The sequence below is a fragment of the Epinephelus fuscoguttatus genome, linkage group LG2 (assembly GCF_011397635.1).
Source record: "Epinephelus fuscoguttatus linkage group LG2, E.fuscoguttatus.final_Chr_v1".
Classification (NCBI taxonomy): domain Eukaryota; kingdom Metazoa; phylum Chordata; class Actinopteri; order Perciformes; family Serranidae; genus Epinephelus; species Epinephelus fuscoguttatus.
The window spans coordinates 43,507,509-43,520,983 of NC_064753.1; the positions used below are offsets into that span (position 1 = coordinate 43,507,509).

General features: G+C 41.5%; 1 protein-coding gene across 22 annotated transcripts in view; it reads left to right on the forward strand.

Moving 5' to 3' along the window:
• madd (MAP-kinase activating death domain) overlaps nucleotides 1-13,475 on the forward strand; it is an 82,205-nt gene that overhangs the window by 15,693 nt on the left and 53,037 nt on the right. For 11 of the 22 annotated variants that reach the window (XM_049598510.1, XM_049598571.1, XM_049598502.1 and 8 more), the window contains exons 4-13: nucleotides 1,045-1,348; nucleotides 2,509-2,640; nucleotides 3,828-3,941; nucleotides 4,584-4,664; nucleotides 7,922-7,978; nucleotides 10,052-10,224; nucleotides 11,187-11,422; nucleotides 11,516-11,672; nucleotides 11,786-11,889; nucleotides 11,969-12,174. In XM_049598510.1, the coding sequence (XP_049454467.1) occupies nucleotides 1,045-1,348; nucleotides 2,509-2,640; nucleotides 3,828-3,941; nucleotides 4,584-4,664; nucleotides 7,922-7,978; nucleotides 10,052-10,224; nucleotides 11,187-11,422; nucleotides 11,516-11,672; nucleotides 11,786-11,889; nucleotides 11,969-12,174 (1,564 nt within the window). The remainder of the gene's footprint in view (nucleotides 1-1,044; nucleotides 1,349-2,508; nucleotides 2,641-3,827; nucleotides 3,942-4,583; nucleotides 4,665-7,921; nucleotides 7,979-10,051; nucleotides 10,225-11,186; nucleotides 11,423-11,515; nucleotides 11,673-11,785; nucleotides 11,890-11,968; nucleotides 12,175-13,475) is intronic. The other 11 variants (XM_049598526.1, XM_049598608.1, XM_049598562.1 and 8 more) reach the window with 1 other exon arrangement.

A 13,475-nucleotide genomic window follows, 5' to 3' on the forward strand; every position in this document is an offset into this window, starting at 1 on the left:
ATTAGTCTTTAAAGCCTTGTTTCCACCAAGCAGTCTGGTTCAGTTCATTCAGTTAGTCACACATTAGAACAGTTGTTTTTGTGTGTCTTGTGTTTTGAATGGTATCAATAGCACCGCTCGATTCTGTTCTGTTTTTCGTCACCCCTCAGTTGAGGTACCAATCCAGTGATTGGTTGAGAGAATTGGCACTCCTGCATGACAAGGACCCGCCTTTTTCGAGTATTTCGTCGAATATCGCAGAGACGTTGTTTTGTTCTAGAAATGTTGTTCCTCTGCATCGTCGGAGAGGAGAAAATGCAGCAACAGCTGAAGGGAGCAGAGGCGTGGCTATTGCCATCTGGTAACAATCCCGCCCACATTTAAGAGTTCTGTCTGTAGTGGAAACGCTAAACAGATCTAGGGTTTAGGTACATGTCCGCACAGCATACGTATGGGTTCTAAGGATACTATACCAAAAGTGTTTGTTGGAAAAGCACTCAAGTTTATTAAACAAAAATGCCAGATACTCCCCGATTCCAGCTTCTTATATTTGATGATCTGTTGCTTCTCTCTGTTTTATATATCTTTAATTTTGGAGCTGTGGTTGGACAAATAATACATTTGTATAGGGTGGGCAATATTGAGAAAATCAAATGTCATGATATTGTGACCCAGTACCTCGATATTGATATTGCAACAATATTATAAGTCTGAATTTCGCAAAATATTTACACAATGAGACTTTTGTAATGTGGATATACTGACTAAGGCCTCAATCACACAAAGCGTTTGGCAGGTTACAAAACACGAGATGTGCCGCACTGCCTTTTTTTTTTTTTTTTTTAGAAAAATTGAATGCCACTAGAAAAAACCCCCACTTGCTGTGCCTTTTTATTGTTGCCAGGCAACCACATACTCACCTCCTTATTCTAACTGTCCTGTGTAATCAATCTATCGCTTATTTATTTGCATTTTATAGATCAAGAGTTGAAAAATAATCTGCAACACAATAAATTAATTTAAAAGAATCACTCTGAATGTACACTTTATTTTTGTCCTTCCCAGAGACACCATGTGGCGGGTGTTTACTGGGGCGCTGTCGGTAGAAGAGAAAGGCAGCCAGCTGCTGGCGGATCTGCGTGAGATTGAATCCTGGGTGTACCGGTTGCTTCGTTCACCGGTACCAGTGGCAGGTCAGAGGCGTGTGGATGTGGAAGTCCTGCCCCATGAACTCAAGCGGTCACTGACCTTTGCCCTGCCTGACAACTCCCGCTTCACCATGGTCGACTTCCCCCTGCACCTGCCCTTGGAGCTGCTGGGCGTGGACGCCTGTCTTCAGGTCCTCAGCTGTGTCCTGCTAGAGCACAAGGTAAGGACAGACGCAGCAGTGAGTCCAGGATGCAAACTGTTTGTTGTCAATCATCGCTTGGGCCTGTCTCTGTTCTCCTTTGTATGAACTGTATGTATATATATATATATATGAGACCAGGAGGAGATGTGTGTGGTCGTCTTCATCTGCAATCAAATCACCAGTGGGATTTTATTACAGAGTGGGAGAGAGGACAAGCCGAGCTATATTTAGTATGTTGTGATTGGTCAGTGGTTTCCTCTGGAGTGCAGCTGTGTGTCCTTGCCTTGATAAAAAACTTTTTTAAAGACCTCTCGAGAAATACCCCGAGTGACCTTCATCAGACATTTTCTGTTAGATGTAGGCTCACTGAAGCCATTTCACTGCAGAGTGGGCAAAGCATGATGGGTAAAAAGAATGACTGTAATAAAGGACTCTTCATCTCTGTCTTGAGAAGCATTAGTAGGGATGTAATAGAAACCTTGTTTGGCTGGTGCTGGTGTTATGTTGCTTTTGGTTTACTGTGACACTGATACATGGGTTCATTTGTTACGATCTTCACGGCTTCAGTCCCTGCTGTGACCATGATGCTGGACAGTTCCTCTGCTTTTCACTGTTTCTCAAATATTCAGTTCATCTGGGCCACCGAGAAATGTTTCCCCACCCAAGCTCAAAACACAGATTGATCGTAAAGTCTCTCTGAATGGGGTCGACCACTGAAAATAAATCCTCTACCTGTCGGAAATACTGCTGTCCTTTATATATCCATTTTGGGTTATTTGAAGATGAATTCAATACATCATTAAATTCAGTCAGGCTGAACTAAGTGCTGCCTGAAAGCTTTTTGAGTGACTTCCTCTCAAGCACTTTGTGCTGCCAAATGAATTTTTCATAAAAGCTCAGTTTTTTAATATTGCTGTTACGAATCCAAGGCAAAACTGGGGCGTTCAAAGCTTTGCATTACAGACAAATAGAGGAAATATGGATAGATGAGACAAATAAGTGCATGGCAGAGCACCAGAGGAAAACGTAAACTAGGTGACTGTGTGTCTCTCTCTTTAGATATGACAATATGAGCATAACAGGGCAATAAACACCCATTACAAGTTTGTATTGAAATCTATGGAGAAAACAAAGTTTGTAATGTTTGCATCTTTTTCATGTGTCTTTTTTTACTTTAGGTTATTCTTCAATCTAGAGATTACAATGCTTTGTCTATGAGCGTCATGGCCTTCGTGGCTATGATCTACCCTCTGGAGTACATGTTCCCTGTCATCCCCTTACTGCCAACGTGCATGGCCTCTGCTGAACAGGTAAAAACCAATCGTGTTCAAGACATACATTCACCGGCCACTTTATTAGGTACACATTGCTCGTACTGGGTTGGACCCCTTTTGCCTCCAGAACTGCCTTAATTCTTGGTGTCATAGATTCAACAAGGTGCTGGAAACATTCCTCAGAGAATTTGGTTCATATTGACATGATGACATCACACAGTTGCTGCAGATTTGTCACCTGCACATCCATGATGTGAGTCTCCCGTTCCACCACATCCCAAAGGTGCTCTATTGGATTGAGATCTGGTGACTATGGAGGCCATCGGAGTACAGTGAACTCATTGTCATGTTCAAGAAACCAGTTTGAGATGATGTTAGTTTTGTGACATGATGTGTTATCCTGCTGGAAGTAGCCATCAGAAGATGGGTACACTGTGGTCATAAAGGGATGGACACGCTCAGCAACAATACTCAGGTAGGCTGTGGTGTTTAAACCATGCTCAGTTGGTACTAAGAAAATCTCCCCCACACCATTACACCACCAGCAGCAGCCTGAACCGTTGATACAAGGCAGGATGGATCCATGTTTTCATGTTGTTTACACCAAATTCTGACCCTACCATCTGAATGTGGCAGCAGAAATCCAGACTCATCAGACCAGGCAGCGTTTTTCCAATCTTCTATTGTCCAGTTTTGGTGAGCCTGTGTGAACTGTAGCCTCAGTTTCCTGTTGTTAGCTGACAGGAGTGGCACCTGGTGTGGTCTTCTGCTGCTGTAGCCCATCTGCTTCAAGGTTGGACAAGGTGTTGTTGCTTCAGAGATGGTCTTCTGCAGACATTGGTTGTAACCAGTGGTTATTTGACTTCCTGTTGCCTTTCTATCATCTTGAACCACTCTGGCCATTCTCCTCTGACCTCTGGCATCAACAAGGCATTTTGGCTCACTGGATATTTTCTCTTTTTGGGACCATCCTCTGTAAACCCTAGAGATGGTTGTTTGAACGTCAGCAGGTCGTATTCACCATGCCTAAATGCATTGAATTGCTACCACGTGATTGGCTGATTAGCTACTTGCGTTAATGAGCAGTTGAACAGGTGTATCTAATAAAGTGACCAGTGACTGTAGTTCAAGTAAGTCGATGATTCCATGCCATTTTTAATTGCACTTTGCTGTTGTGGTGACATTTAATCGTGATTAACTGGTATGTTTTCTCCTCCCTGCAGCTCCTTCTTGCCCCCACTCCCTACATTATAGGTGTACCAGCCAGCTTCTTCCTCTACAAAGCTGATTTCAAAATGCCAGATGATGTGTGGCTTGTGGATCTTGACAGCAGCAAGGTCAGTACATCAGTGTGGTGTTCTGCTCCTCCTTCTAATTTTGTTTTTATGTCTCCACACTGGCGGCAGCCGTGGCCAGAGGCATTATATTTTGTGGTTGTCTGTCTGTCTGTTCTTGTAAATACAATATCTAAACTTTGCTTGAGCGATTTTTTTTATTTTATTTTCTGCACAAATGTTCATTTGGACGAATGAAATGATCAAAGGTCAGAGATCAAGGTCGATGTGATCTCACGTCTGTCCCAAAATATTTTCTGGCTATTAATCAACACTTTAATTCTGGAAAAGAAGGGACGACATTTCATTAGATACTGAATTGGTGACATTAATCTTGGGTACCCACCTTGTTGATTGTATGGTATATCTTCTGTGCTGATCGATGGAAAATGTGTGTGAAGCATCTGTGATATAGAATTTGTAGCTTCTTTGCTGCACCATTGATATTGGGGCATTGTCTATTGTCATAGCTAAATTAGAGCCAGGACAAACATGGATGTGAACTGCTACTTGACCAGTTGGCAGGGGAATACAACTGCAAGGTGGTAATTCTAGTTTGATGATGTTTGGATGAAGCTGACAGAGATCTACTAGTTCAAACCTTTATTCTTTATCTTAATATAGATTTTGTTTTTTTGTCTACAGGTTATAGCACCCACCCATGCAGAGATTCTACCACCTCTTCCAGAGCCTGAAGCAGGCGAGCTTAAGAAACATCTTAAACAGGTACTGTCTGTGATTTGATCGATTCGTCTTTAATTTTATCAGTGTGATATTTTCTGGCTCTGCTGCTCTGTGGCAGCCAGAGCTCAGCCCAAAACCAGTGCGTCTACCTTTCACATACGGAGCCACGTGAATCCAGGTGCTGCTCCGGAGCTGACCTGTGATGTTTGCTCCCAGGACTGTGCTCTTATTTCCGTGTAAAACTTCTCTTTCAGCAGTGAGAAGAGTAGGGGCTTCCTTCTTCATCACAGTTGTATGTATTGTCGATGAGTGTGAGAGCATTTGAAATGGGTTTTGTAGTGCACTAACACAAAAAATGTTCTTTTTTTCCTGTTTTCTTTGCATGCTCTAGCTCTTGGAGGTAAAATCTGATCCTAGGACCCTGCTACCTAAGCAAAACCTTTAGTAATGCTGGTAGTAACTAACTTGCCCCTGTAACCTGATAATCTAACCTAACATCAGAACCTGGTTCTGATTCATGGGAACACCTCACATTTTCATACCACCACGCGTTTAGCAACACCAATCACACAAAGGCCCTTCTTACGGATATGATCACGATGTTCGATTATTAGCAAATAAATGTTGGCCATGGCTACACTTTTATTCGTCATTGGCTGTATAATCAGGGAGATGGTAGACAGCAAACAGGATATAATTTAAGTGAATGAGAGCAGGACGGTAACATTGGGTGAAGCCAGCAGAGTTGAAATATTTTAATTTTTTGCCGTACGACAGAATTGACAACCAGATGTTAAATAGCTGCTTCACAAAAGAGGAAAACAGAGGCAATCTGTACGTTACTAGAAACATTACATTAAATAATAAACACAAAATAATTTTTTATATGTTTTATTTCATTCTTTATTAACAATACAACATCACCATTCCACACACAACATATCGTCATGCGTGTTTTGTTTTACCGTCCTGCCATCCTGTTAGAGTGTTTGTTTTTTCCATGCCGATCAGAAACAAATGTTTCTTCTCCACAGTAAGGCTCACAAATGGCAACAATGAATGTAATAGTTTTCCAAGCTTTTCTACGAATGACCCACACATACTAAACTCGCCTAACCTTCACCTTTTAATCATGAATGAATATGACACAGGGGTATCACTAGTCCATCACTTTCAATAATAATAATATAGTTTAATACGAAGGATTTTTTCAGGACGCCAAGCTCAAAGCTTCAGAGTCACTCTATCAGGGTTCCTGCAGATCCTTAATAAGTCTTGGCATTGAGTTAATTCATCTAAAAGTAAGTCAGCAGTTGGATTTAAAATGTCTTAAATACATTTTTCAAAAGTCCTAAAAATGCTAAGATATGGGAAGTAGGACTTTAGAAATCGTTTCCCTAACGTTGCAGTCTAGAGTCTCAAAATATTTCGAACTAATATCGTTTTTTTAGATAATTTGCCAAATGCCTCTTGCAGAGGGAGATCAGGATAATGGAACCAACAACTCTATGTTTTTTGTTTCTGGCCGGGATGCTCAGAACAGAGGATTCACGATCTGCTAGCTAGCTCTAACTGTTCCCTCGATGACATTGGGAATTGCAAATTCAGTGAAAGTTGACTATACTAGCCCCGCAGCTAGCCTCACTTCCTTAGCCACACTTGTTGGTTTGACGCCTTCAGCTGTTTCCTCGTTTTTTTCACAAGCCCTGTTGGTTTTGGATTTGGACACAGTTTTGCAGTATTGTGACAAAAGTTGGGAATGATAAAGATGAAACTTGAAGGGGAGAATCTTAAAGTTGCGAGAGGCCAAAGTGGAGTCTGGTGAAAACACGGCTACTCCAAAACTCGCTATCCATGCCCCCCTCTGAAAGTTGCCTGTTAATCAGGATTTCGCAGCATGGCTGAAACCAGTAGAAGGCAATGCATACAAAGCTCTGTTTATTTTATGCAAAAAGTTTTTCAAAGTCAGCATGATGGGAATCAAGGCAGTGAAATCCCACGGCACTATGAGAAACACAAAATCGTTAAGAAAACTCACCAACAAACGGTATTTCCAAGTTCTGTTCTACTCTCATGTCGCCACGAAATGAAGTCTTACTTGCCTTAAGCTGTAGGAACCCTGATAAAATACTCTGAAGCTGTATTAAATATAGCTTTTTATTTATAGCATCAGTGAATACACCCACCAAAGAACTTTCCAAATATATTCTGTTCCCTTGCGCACATGTATTTTTTTCTTTTTTAATATGCCTTGAATCAGAGCCGGTTCGTAAGCAGTGTGTGTGATTAGCAGCTCTCTCCCGTGTGTGCGGATGTGTGATTGAGAGACTGGTGTGTAGGAGTGTGCAAAGCCTCAGTTTAGCAGTTGTATATTTGGAAACAAGCGCACAATATTGATATCTGTGAATGGAGGAAATGCCACTGAAGATGGTTTGAACTGATTACTCTGAAAACTGTGATGCCAAAGCAGAATGCTGCTGATGTGAGAGTCACTGAAAATACTTGCACTGGATAAATAAATCGGTCCAAATGAGCGACTGATTTATTTACTGTTACAAAAATGGTGGTATTTCAGCTCACCTGACTTTTTTTTTTAATCTGAGCAGTTACACGTTACAGTTAAAACTTTATTTCGCCACAGGTGCTTTATTGTGCAAGTATTTTATCTGTGTTTCTGAAAAGATCTGCTGTTTTGTATCTGTCATCACCACTCCATTGTAACCACTGGTTTGTCCCGGTTGGTCACCATGGATGGTCTTCATGTGTCGTGTAGTGGCTGGATTCTGTAGGTGAAGTCTGGTCACATTTTTGCTTGTCTGTGTTTCTCACTGTCTTTCATGGTAAGCATTACAAACCATCTCTTCTTTCCATATATTATTTTCTCTCTCTGTCTTACTTTCACAATATGTCACTCTCTTTACTCTCTTATTCTCCTGGCTGTCCATCACTTTCTCCATACAAACACAAATTTATCTTTTCTTATCTCCTTTCTTCAGTAAATTGCAAATGGAAATGATGAAACAGCAAGACGTCTCTTTCATTGCACAAACAAATCAAAATAACACCAGCATTTTTTTTTTAATCTATTTGACTTATATTTGGGTGGCACCAAAATATACTTATTCTCTGTCAGCGAAAGCAGACAAATGGGGAAGTGCTGTTGAAAGGAGACAAAGAAAAGAAAGTGAAAGGGCCATGGTTGTGACCCTTCCGTCATGTGCTGTTCCAGTGTCAGTCACGAAGTTGTCATCCCAGGCCTTCATGTGATTCTCCTCGCATCTCTCTTATCCCCTTCCTAGTGTCTGGTTAGGTTGACCGTGATCACCCAAAAGCAGATCTTCTCCTCTGAAAATAAGGTTACTCATTTCTCCTCCTGTGGAATGTGTAATGCCCCTGCACGGAAATCTTCTCTCTCACATTATTTTGCTTGTCACTACTACTTGTCTCCTACTCTTCCAAGACTTGACTAAAAATGCATAACAGTGTCACAGAATGTCGCGGACCAGTTTTTTGATACACTGCTTAGCTCTGGCTTGAGCATGACTGAATGTGCGTGCATCTATCTTGGCATCAGTGAGTGTTCTCGTGACCAAAACAAGATATGATGAAGCTAATCACTTTGACAAAGTTAACATTCATCCAGACCTGGCAACTAAATGTTCCATTATGCTAAGCTAAACATTGACTCTTGAGTCTGCAGCAGTTCCCTCAAAGCAAACCATGCATAGTGACTTACTTCCCTTGTGCCCCTCCTCTCCAAAGTGACACACCCACCACAGGCATCAACATTCACAAAACTGATCTTTTAGCTGCTATTTAAGTGTGAAAGTGGGGGAAACCTGGTGTAGGACCCTGTAGTTTATCATCCCTTACCTCACTTTAGCACACTGCTGGGTAGCAGAGATGCTTGGTAGCATAAACCAGATTTCCCATGTCTAAAGGGGACCTAATGTGCTTTTTTATAGGTTCATACTTGCAGTTTGGCTTCCTACTAGAACGTTTTGTCATGTTTTAATGTTCAAAAAACACTTTATTTTCCTTCCCTTATTTTACCATATGGGCTGGAACACCTGTATCTACCCTTTGTCTGAGACACTTTGTTTTAGTGGCTGTGTCTTTAAGCCCCCACCTGAAAAAGCCCATTCTGCTCTGATTGGTCAGTGTTTCTGGGTCTCCCACATCTCTTTATTTCTGCACCGTTACTGCAGCTGAGGAATAACTGTAACATAGAAGAGCGGCACTTTCTACCTTGAAAAAAATCACCAATAAAATCTCCAAAATACGACGGAACCTGACCCAGCTGAATTATTATCCTGTATCTGGGAGAAATCAGCAGCACAACCATGATTATAGGTTTCCCTTCGGTTAGCATGTAGCTATGTGTAGTAATGTACTTGCAACCAGGTGATGACTGTGGGTAGCAGCAATTTCTCCAATTAAAATTCAACAATAAAAGCTTGTAAAGACAACCAGACATGTTCCAGCAGGAAAACGATGCGATATCATGGAGAAATTAGCATCATCGACAACCAAGATTACATGTTTCTCTGCCGTTAGCATGTGGCTACATGTAGCAATGTACTTTTAGCCAAGTAATAACTGTGCGTATCAGCATTTTCTCCAGTTCAAAATCAACAACAAAAGCTTCTGAAGACAGCCAGACATGTTCTATTCAGAATATAGAAATCAGGGGCAAATTAATATTGGTAACCAAGAGTACATGTTTCCCTAATGTTAGCATGTGGCTTCATGTAGGAGTGCACTTGCAGCCTGATAATAACTGTATATAATGGCATTTTCTACTCGTAAAAATAACCATTAAAAGTTTCTACACCCGTCGCAACCAAATGTGTTCCAGCAGGAATATGAACAGAAATCAGTGGCAAATTAACAGCGGCAACCAAGATTACATGTTTCTCTAATGTTAGCATGTAGCTTAATGTAGCAGTGCACTTTCAGCCAGGTAATAACTGCGTATAATGGCACTTTCTGCTCGTAAAAATAACCATTAAAAGTTTGTAAACGCAACCAAACGTGTTCCAGCAGCAGTGTGAACAGAAATCAGGGACATATTAACATCTGCATCTGCTTACACTTATTACTTTCACATACGTTTACCTCATTATTTGAAAGTTGGACCACATTCAGTGTGAGCATCCATCATTATATAATTATGTTTATATAACAGAAAATAAGGAAAAGCACAATAGGTCCCCTTTCAGTCCCCATTCTAGCAGTCACTCACTTTTGTCCTAATTGTTTACCCTCAGTAGAAGAGGCAAATATTTCAAGATGTCCCAATAATTATAAAAATTGACACATTAACTAAATGTTGATGCCAATCGTGGGAGTGGTCCATCACAGCGCTGTGTTTTTGCCTTCAGATCCACTGTTATGTTTATAATTTGTGTCACTATCATCTGTTCTAGGCCTTGGCCAGTATGAGTTTGAACACCCAGCCCATCCTGAACCTGGAGAAGTTCCAGGAAGGTCAGGAGATGCCCCTGCTGCCACCTGGACGAGATAAAGCTTCACCGTCCTCCACAGAGTTCAACCCTCTGATTTATGGCAATGATGTCGACTCTGTGGATGTAGCCACCAGGCAAGCCATGAATATCTCTCTCCTTAATCTATTTGTTGTGTTTCTGTCTGTCAGTTTAAGGGGCTAGGAAAAAGGGGAGAAACAGAGGCTGGTTGTTCTCTTCCTTAATATTTAAACTCATTTCAACATACATAGCATATTAGGCTCAAATATTACATACAATAAATGTTCCATAGATGAGTAAAAATCACAATTAAGACCAGGTTTTAAGTGGCGTTCCTTGTCTGCAGCTCTGCTCCTCACTAGTGGACAGATTATCGGCTGAAATTCTGTTAACAATTTAATTTTTAAACTCTTTGTTCTAGTAGTAGATGGCCTTGGATGTATCGTGCAGTCATAATAATATTGTACATATTTCATTTTTAGATCAAAAGGAATATTAAAGGGTGGGTCCATCTGCTTTCTTTTCAATGTTTTTCAAATGAAACGCCCACCCTAAGGTTAAGGAATTGTTGCCATCCCCGCCTTCAACAGTTTGCTAACAGTGTACACATGGAGAGTGAGAAAAGTTTTAGGTTGGAAGATTTGAGTTTGAAGGTGAAAGATGTTGGTATTTTGTTATAATTAAACCTTTATTTAAACCGATGAAGACACATTGAGCTTCCATATAATAAAACATTTCATTTGTACTGTATAAACACATTTATAGCTCCATTGTCGGTGTGTTAACTACAGTTAATTGTGGTCAGCGCGCCCCCAGTTTGGAGAAGCAGACAGGAGCACTGGGGCACATAAGCTAAGCAAGCCACATCAGTTCGGTTCCGAAATTCCCACAATAACACAAACAAACTAACCGATCAGATGCAGCATTAGACAAACAACTCCTGTGTTCTGCGAAGTAAAATTACTGTTTCTGTGAAAGGAGTCTGGTGGCTGTGGAGAGGGGGCAGCAGCAAAACAAATTTTAGCCTCCTATAAAAGGACCACCTAAAAAACAACTAACCTTCTTTACCCTTTCACAGGGTCGCCATGGTACGGTTCTTCAACTCCCCAAATGTTCTCCAGGGGTTCCAGATGCACACTCGCACCTTGCGCCTCTTCCCTCGGCCTGTTGTGGCTTTTCAGTCGTCTTCTTTTCTTGCATCTCGGCCACGACGCTCTTGCTTTGCAGATAAACTTTCTCACACCCAGGCCGTGGAGTTCTACGGAGAATGGGCTCTGAATCCCACCAACCTTGCCTTCCAGAGGATACATAACAGTAAGGCTCTTTTATGATGATAGTCTTGTTCAATATGCATTACAGAGAACTCATTAAAGCAAGTGTTATGAACATTATACACTTCTGTTTTAGATGTGTTTGACCCCTCCTTAATTGGAGACAAGCCCAAGTGGTACGCTCACCAGCTGCAGCCGGTGAACTACCGAGTGTACGATGGAAGCTCTCAGCTGGTTGAAGCTATGGCTGGTCCTTTGGAGGATGAAGGCAACGAGTCTGACCCGACAGACAGGTAAGAAAGAGCAAGATCCTTTTCAGCACAACAGTTCAATCTGTTTAGTCAAGTTTATTTTATTATTTGCTGGATGATCAATTAGGCAACTTCATTCATTTTATATGTTGCAGCGGTAGTGACAGTGAGGCATACGATGACTCCAGCTCGTCCTATTCGTCACTGGGAGACCTTGTGAGTGAGATGATCCAAGGTGACATCCAGGGAGACACTTCAAGTAAGTTGTTGTTTCATTACAGGATTGACCATATGCGTGATATCCACCTTCCTTTTAATGTTTGACCTCAATGTTTTAGGCATGGACCCGCCTACCCATGCTGCACTGGGAGACGCTAGTGAGGTTGAGTTTCAGGACTTCCATGACTTCAGGGAAGGTCAGGGCTCAGAGGGTCCATCGAGTGGGGACGGACCTGCTGAACCCTCTGACGGACAACCTCTTCGCTCAAGCTCCAGCACAACTGCAAGCTCAAGTCCCAGCACAATCATCCAGGGAGTCAACCAAGTGTGTGATTTGCCCATTTAGTGTTACCCTTAAATTCACTTTGGAGGCTGTATTTTTCTGATGTATACTGTTGTTTGGGTCGGGCAGGTTTGAAAATGTTCAAATATTTTGATTTTAAGCCAAACACTGGACTGGACTAGTATACTAGGTGTTGCACTTGACTCAGCAGGTGCTCCCGAGTCAAACATAATGACACCATGTCCCAACAGCAAATGAGCGCCCGATTGTTGCGTTGCGTCGCGTAACAGTAGAGCTCTCTGTCCACTAGGGCTGCCTTCTAATGGTTGACCAAACGTTAGTCAACCAGAAAGGTCATTACTCTTCAAGATTTCATTGGTCGCTTAGTTGCAGAAAAAACAAACAAATGTGAAACTCTATTAGGAGCTGAGCTTTGTCAAAATAAAACCTATATGACTGGACCATGTGGGACTTTAATTTGACAGACACAGGAAGTAGCCACGCTCAGCAGTCAGACAGGAGTCAGGTTCATTTCCAGGGCTGGTGCCTGCGGTTATTCCACAGGCTAGTTAATAACATGTCGGGCAGGAAATCCAAAGTGTGGGATCATTTTGAGAAGGTGAAGGACGAACCCAAGGTGATATGTAAACTCATCTTCATTGGTCGACTACAAACATGACGTATCATCTGAAACATGGAAGTAGCTACATGCCCATTAGCCCACAGCGTCATTAACAGGCGGCTCGCTCAGTGTGTGACGTGCACTTGTAGATAAAATATAGGCCTATATTAATGAAGGTTCATTAGTACGGTTTTGTATTTCTCTGTAATGTAGCACAGTGTTAACAATGTTACTGATACTATTCTTTCTCACACCTTCAACTCAAACCATTGTGTTGCCCTGCTCACAATATATCATTTAATAATTACATAAACATCGTAAACATGCGGGGAACTAGACGACTAATGGCCCTAAATGACAACTGTTGGTCGATTAGGAAAATTCTTAGTCGAGGGCAGCCCTACAGGACACACTGAATGTGTTAAATGTGCACCTCTGTTATGTCATGTAAACACACCGTAAATATCAGCTATATGCTTGAGATCATAGGGGAGACTTCACCCTCTAAAAGATGGGTTAGTAGCCTTCTTGCTATTGTCCTACGTTTGTACTTTTTAAACAGAAAACACACGTTTTACATTATATTTATGTTCACTGGAAATTTCAATATATCATTTGTCATTTCAGCTTCAATAATCATTTGTTCTTTGTCCATTGCATAGCATTCAAGGTGATCAACAGAAATAAATTGAAACAGGAAAAAAACAAAAGCTCAGCCTGA